The sequence below is a fragment of the Euphorbia lathyris genome, chromosome 4, assembly GCF_963576675.1.
Source record: "Euphorbia lathyris chromosome 4, ddEupLath1.1, whole genome shotgun sequence".
Classification (NCBI taxonomy): Eukaryota; Viridiplantae; Streptophyta; class Magnoliopsida; order Malpighiales; family Euphorbiaceae; genus Euphorbia; species Euphorbia lathyris.
The window spans coordinates 13,163,049-13,170,417 of record NC_088913.1 but is presented as its reverse complement, the minus strand read 5'-3'; the positions used below and the strand labels follow the sequence as shown (position 1 = coordinate 13,170,417).

The following is a 7,369-nucleotide window of genomic DNA, read 5'->3' as shown; positions in this document are numbered from 1 at the left end:
TTAACCTAAAAAAAAGTTGGAATTGAGATGAAAAATATTTAAAACAAATTCCTGCAAATAAATTCAGTATTCAGTTTTTATGTCCAAAAAGCATTTAACAAATAAATTGAGAAGTGTTTAAATAAACAAATAAAATGTAAAGTAATAAGACCAAGCAGCCTCACTCAAAATGGAAAAAGTGAATTTAAACATGCCACTCGCCTGATATGGGGTTTGCAACCAACGCAAATTTTTTTCGTGGTGTGCTTGCGCGCGTCAAAATCACTTCAGCAATTGAACATGTTTTCTTGCTAGGCCTTTGAGCAGGCCAAACAAGTCGCCCAATTGGGCGACTCGCTGGAAATGGGAGAGTTTCAATTAACTCTATCCCATTTCACTAGAATTGTAAATGAACAGAGCCGCTCATGAGCGGCTCGGTGATCGGCTCGATTCGGCTCGATTTGTAAACGAGTCGCTCGTGAACACGATTTACTGACTCGGTTCGTAAACGAGCCAAGCTTGAGCAGGCCAAAGCTCAAGCTTGCGAGCAGGCTCGATTAGAACATTTATGAACAAATTTTAGTTTTGTAGAACACTATATAGTTTTGTGTTAGTTCACAAATATCTAAACTTAATATTATTTCATTTGCTATTAGATGAGTTCGTTCACAAACATAATAAATGAGTAATAGACGAACTATTTATAAGCATCTTGTTTATTTATTCACGAACTTTGTTTATGAGCTTGTTTATGTACACAATTAAAGAGTTATTTGCGAGCAAACTTCACAAATATAATTAACAATTTACTCACAAACAATTCATGGTTAGATAATTTTCTTAATGAACCAAGTCCAAAAGAGGATTTTAGGCTCGAAACAAGCTCGAAGCTCGGCTCCAGCTCGTTGAGCAAGCCAAAGCTCGGCTCGGGCTCGGCTCGTTAATTTTATAGCAAGCTTGGCTCGAGCCCGAGATAGAGCTCGTTAATTTTATAGCGAGCCGAGTTTGAACAGGTCAAAAATCGGTTCGGCTCGGCTCGATTACAGCCCTAACTCTATCTAATGGTTAGAAGATCTCCACTAAATTTTTGGAAATTGCAAATTGGTCCTAAAAGCAAACTAAAAGCAACCATTAGAGACTAATGCATTTTTATTACAAGAAAAAAAAGAATTTTCACATGAAAGCAGGACTATGATAGCAAGTTAATACAGCCAATGAGTCGTCAATCCCATATCGACACGTGTGCGTCCATCATCCATTTAGAGATATTGTGGCTGAAACTTCTGATTTTGACCTTCGAAAGAGAGAGAGAGAGACGACGACGCAGAGAGGAAGAAGAAGAAGAGAAAAGACTGAAGCTTTAAGGTTGTTTCCAATGGCAACCTTTGCCTCTTTTCTCTCAGCTTCTCTTCCTTCTCCTCCTCGGATTCTCTCTTCTTTCCATAACCACCATAACTATTCTCCTTTTTCTCTCTCGTTCCCTTTTTCTCCTCCTCTTTCTGCTTCTGTCACTTCAAACCCTAGAAAAACTCGGACGCTGATTCTCGCTTCCTCTTCCGATGATTTCGTTTCTAATCGTAATTGGAATTCTGCTGATAAGGTTAGTGTTTACGATTTTTATTTTTATTTTCTCAAATTGAATTGGCTTGAGCATTTCGTGAGTGAAATTTGGCTCTTCAATACAGCTTCAACTTATTAGCTATGTTATTGTTGAAGAAAGTGTGAATGTCAAATCTGTTTTTGAGGGATTTGATTTCATTCAGAAAAATTTAGTGTGGATATGAGTTGCTTTGTCTTAGTTGAATGCTGTATTTTTGAACTAATGATGTTTGGAATTGATTGGAGTAATTTGATTATTGGTTCTCTGATAACCACTTAATTCAATTTGAAAGCGAACATGAACAATTTTCATCACAAATTTATTTATTGCATTGAAACAAATTAGTGGTTGGAATCATTTGAACTTGGTAGATTATGTTTCGATCAACACTAGAAATTTTCAACCCAATTCGGCTGTTAATGCCAGTTTAGTTCTCTTTTCTTGTAGCTCTTTTTTACTGTTTTACGCCAAACAGTATATCAAGAGTGTTTGGTTAGAATTGAGAAACGGAAATCAGCTAACGTCTTACCACCTGAGCTACCAGCAATAACAATAGCTAACAACAACATCAAATAGTGAATATGTTAATCACGAGGAAGAAGGTCTGGATTATTAGGTCTGAAAGAATTCACATATGAAGTTCTTAAATATTTACCTCTACTGCGTCACAGTGGAATGTGAATGTGAGAACTAGGATTCCGATGAACTAGAATTTTAGAATAGGAAGAAAAAGAATGAGAACAGAGAGAATATAGAGAAGAATAGAGAGAAGAATTTAGAAGAAAGAAATAAAGATTTCATTAATCTATTGCATAGTCAATTGGTACAGAATGATTATAGCTAGCCTCCTAAATTTATGGCCCTAGTAATTCTAACTTACCTTAAATCACCCTATTAATTCTAACCTACCTTAAATAAGAATAGGAAATATAACCTACCTTAAATAAGAATAGGGAATATAACGATTCACTCTAAATAGGCATAATTCGAATAATCGTGACAGTGAACCAACAGAATAAAAGAGAAAAGCACTTGTAACAACTCATAATCAAGGTACTCCATGGAAGAATTATTGCTATCATTTGAACTTATTCGATGTTGATATCTGGAAAAAGGATATGGCAGTAGTATATGCTTGTATAGAATCCTGCCATTATTAATAGATAGAGACACAGTAATTATAGAGAATTATCAATAAGTATTAGAAGTTAATTTGTGTGTTGCTTTAAATAATGATTGGTAAGTCTTCTCCGTCTTACTGATGCCGAGTCTTTGTTCTTTCAGAAATCAGTTCTTTCGGATTTGATACAAGAGATAGAGCCATTAGATGTGAGCCTTATCCAGAGAGATGTTCCACCTACTACATTGGATGCCATGAAGAGGACTATCTCTGGCATGTTGGGGTTACTTCCATCTGATCAGTTTAAAGTTTCGATCGAGGCTTTGTGGGAACCACTCTCCAAATTATTGGTATCCTCGTTGATGACTGGGTATGGTTATTCATTACATTCTTATATATGTTCTTATTCTTTTGACCTCCCACAAAGTCATAATGCAATCATACAACATTAGACAATTTTTATCCTATTGATTGCCCTTGGAATCTGGCTTATGATGGGCTCCTTGCAGTTTTAGCAGATCTTATTTCTGTAGCGGATAGCCTATAATTTAGGAAATGCATTATGCCTTCTTTACTTGAGTTGTTTGATTGCTTGTTTTATACTAGCGAACAGTTTTAGTATTCTGTAAATGATACTCTTAACATTTATTCTCCAGTCAAATTTCAGTTGTTTAGAAATAATATCTAGGCTTCAATTGTAGGTATACATTGCGGAATGCGGAGTATAGGCTTTGCCTTGAAAGGAACCTTGATGAGCATGATGAAATTTTTGAAAATGAAGCACATGAAACAAGTAAAATTTATTTGCAAGGGTCAGAGGAAGATAGTGCTAAAACGAATAAATGCTACGAAAAAAGTAGCAGATCTGAAAACGTAACTGAAGACCCATATGATAATGTTACTGAAGGTTTTGGTGAAATGTCCCCTGAAGTTCAAGAATATATTTTTCATTTGCAATCACGCTTATCTTATGTGAAAAAGGTACGCTTATCTTAGCTTGGTAGATGAGCAAACCAAGTACCGTTTTTGGTTTTCCTTGTTTATAATCTATTGGTCTGTTGGTTGCAAATTTCTATAGATAGAAGGACATGAAACTAAAGTATTTTCTGATAAAGGCTCAATAGGCATTAGTCATTATTAGAGAAAGATCCATATTGATGTCTTTGTTTTTTGTTTTTTTGGCTGATGAGATGGCAAATTTTTGTATAAGAAAAAAATTGTCATGTTGCAAAGTGAAATTGTCATTTTTGTCAGATAATGTTTCTCTTTCGGTTTGTATCTTTGATCTAATAATCTTGTCATATCAAGAAGAGAAAGAAAATTTGTTAAGATTGTGGCCATTCTGTTTTAGTTTGATCTTTAGCCGTAGGAGGGAGGACTATATCTCCCTCCGAACGTGGCATAGAAAACCAATTGACTCCCTGGGCTTTGGAGATGTCTCATTAGCCTGCTAACCTTAGGTAAAGTGACATATTGACCCCCTGAACTTACTTGAAGTGACCTATTGGCCCCCTAAAAACTTGCTTAAAGTAACATATTGACCCCTTGAACTTGGTTAAAGTGATGCGAACTTCAATTTGTCCGAACCTTCTCTTATGTTGCCACGTAGGGGTCATTGATATCACATTAAGCAAGTTCAAGAGGCTAATGACACATCCTTAAAGTTCAAGGGGCCAATCGGTTTTCTGTGCCAAGTTCAGGGCCCCCGGATGTGTTCTGCCTTTTATTTTCAAATTTGATTATTCCCATTGATCCTGTTGTATTGTAGCTTTATTTGAATGTTCTTAATAGCCTATTTATGATTGTCAGGGTGCATACTCACTTTTTTTTTGGTGTATCAAAGGAACTCCATGATGTCAAGAGGAAAAGTGCTGCTCTTCAAATGCAACAGTTTGTAGGTGAAGAAAAGAATGACTTGCTGGACTACTTAAGGTCATTACAACCAGAAAAGGTTCAATTTTCAATCTCTTATTAGTCTAGTGGTTGTTTTGCTACTGATGCTCCCCTTTTTTTAGCGTTGGCAATGTTTTTTGAATCGAACATTTGCCTGTAACGATGTGCCATTGTATGCTCGTTCGGTTCTCCTTTTTGTAGCTCTTTTTTGTTGTTTTGTTTTACTTTAAACGGCAGATATAAAGTGTTTGGTTAGGATTGAGAAATAGTTGTTGCTGCTAACAACAATAACAAACAGTACATAACTAAAGTTAAACCAAACAGGCCCTATAAGTTGCAGTTGTTGCAGGCTTCACATCAAATTGGGGATCGCGGGCTTTTAATGCTTGTAATATTTGCTTTCTTCTCCAGTAATATTTAGTATATTTCCAAAAGCCTTCCAAAGACTCTAGAATATCTGAGAGTAATTATAACATTTCATGGTATTTTTCTTAAGAAAAAAGGATCTTTAAGCCCTTTATCTTTTCGATTTTTGTTAATTGAGTCCACGATCTTTCAATTTGAGATATTGAGCCCTCAATCAGTTATTACTGTACACATTAAGCCTTGCTTGCCAATTTAGTTAGCTTTAAACATCCAATTCAGTTAAAAGAGCATTATTTGTTTCATTTGCTTCTAAAATTATACTTAGTTTTACGATTTCTCTATAGCCACATCACATCAGACATATAAAGAACTGTTAAAATGCAAAATTCCGAAAGCAAATAAAATAAACAATGCTCCCTTAATCAAGTTTTGTATTCAAAGCTGACTTTCTTGGCCATGAGGAGCTTAATGTATTCAATTATAATTGTTTAAGAGCTCAATGTGTCAAATTGAAAGATCAGAGGCGTAATCAATATAAATCGAAAAGATCAGGAGCCTCAGAATTCTTTTTTCCAACTTTTTATCTGCACGGATTTTCTGTTTTATTAGGCTAACTTGGAATGATTGTGGTTTTCTATGACAGAGGCTCACATAACAGCTACTCTTTTAGTATTATTTTGAAATCTTTGTTTTCTTTTCATTGGAGGGCGGGACTTGGCGCAATGGTAAACGTTGTTGTCGTGTGACCGAGAGGTCACAGGTTCGAGTCTTAGGAGCGGCCTCTTGCCAAAAGAAATTGGCAGGAGAAGGCTTGCCCCCAATACACCCTTGTGGTGGGACCCCTCCCCGGACCCTCGCTTAGCGGGGATGCGTAGTGCACCGGGCCGCTCTTTGTTTTCTTTTCATTCAATAAGTTCCAAAATCATGTTTACCACTTCATTTTTTCATTTTTTTTTTAAATTTTCGTAGCTCGGTGAATTAACTGCAATCCTGTTGAGTGTTGATGCTACTAAATTGTAGTCTGATTTATGTTGGTTATGTATAGGGACAAGATATGACTTTTGGTATTACTGTTGGCTCTCCTTAGTGCAATCTCTCAGGTTATAAGCAACATGTTCTTACACAAGCATTTCTGTTATCCGATTCGATGTCTCTCACGTACTAATTAGCATGTGATTTTCTTTCCTACTGTTACACATCGTTTGCAGCATTCGTCTTCCTTTTCTAATCTGATTACATTCTTGCTCTCCGGGTTCAAGCTTTGGCTACCTCATTTGGAACTTAGATTCTACTTATTATTTTTAACTTGAAATTGTATGATGAACAGGTAGCTGAGTTATCAGAACCTACATCGTCAGAATTGAAAGAAGTAATCTACTCCGTCGTCCATGGTCTCCTTGCAACTCTTTCTCCAAAGATGCATTCCAAGGCTCCGCCTCAATCAGAGAATGCATCCACTGGAGCACGAAATGCGGGGAGTGAAGATTGTGCGGAACTTGTTGAGAACACTTCTCTCCCATTCCAGCCCCTAATTTCGTTGACGCGGGATTATTTAGCTCGTCTACTCTTCTGGTTAGGCCACATCCTATTGCCCTTTTTAACACACTTTCCGCTTTTTCAGCGATGAAATTAGTCATTGCTTCTGATACTAATCTGTTCTTTTTATCAATGTTTCTTTTGTTCAGGTGTATGCTTTTGGGACACTACCTTCGAGGTCTCGAGTATCGAATGGAGCTCATGGAGCTTCTGTCGTTGACAGGCGATGCGGAAAATGATACATGTGGAGATGATCAAGTTGCTTGAAAATGCTCTGATGGAGAAGAGGCTTTCATCTGTATATAGAAATGTTCATAAGCGTAGTGTACAAATTTTTTCTGTTAACTTTGCGAATAGATACTTTTTTTTTTGTGTGTAAAAGTACTGTTTTTTTTTTGTTTAAAATGTTAGAAGATTGCTTTCGAATTGCTATTTTTTTCTGTATTATAATTGTTTTCTTTTTCTGTATTATGATTGTTATTTAAGGGTAAAATTGCTCTTAGTTGTCAATGTTAATAGTAAAATTGTACAATTTTAGACATTAGAGGTAAATTTGTTCATGACAGTAAATATTTGAGGTATTTTTACATTTTATCTCTTAATATAATATATATTTTTTTTGATATTAACAAACTGATAAGAATATGTTCTAATTAGCTTTAATTTTTTAATAGATTTTTTAAACTGGTGTTTGATAAGAAGAGAATTTTGATTCAGAATATCACAAATGGTAGTTTCAGAAGAAATGTGATTTCAAACATTTTTAATTTTTAATTTTTAATTATTGGATTTTTTTTCTAATTTTAATATCGTCGGTCTTTTTATCCTAATTTATGGCTAAATAGCAAGTTTTCTTTCCAAAACTTTATATGGGT

General features: G+C 35.5%; 1 protein-coding gene across 1 annotated transcript; it reads left to right on the top strand.

Moving 5' to 3' along the window:
• Positions 1–1,265: 1,265 nt before the first annotated feature.
• LOC136226292 (uncharacterized) lies at positions 1,266–6,962 on the top strand. Its single transcript, XM_066014682.1, has 6 exons — positions 1,266–1,579; positions 2,864–3,069; positions 3,401–3,680; positions 4,543–4,650; positions 6,286–6,530; positions 6,644–6,962. Exons 1-6 carry the CDS (start codon positions 1,355–1,357, stop codon positions 6,759–6,761), a joined length of 1,182 nt encoding a protein of 393 aa, XP_065870754.1. The 5' UTR covers positions 1,266–1,354; the 3' UTR covers positions 6,762–6,962.
• Positions 6,963–7,369: the final 407 nt, after the last annotated feature.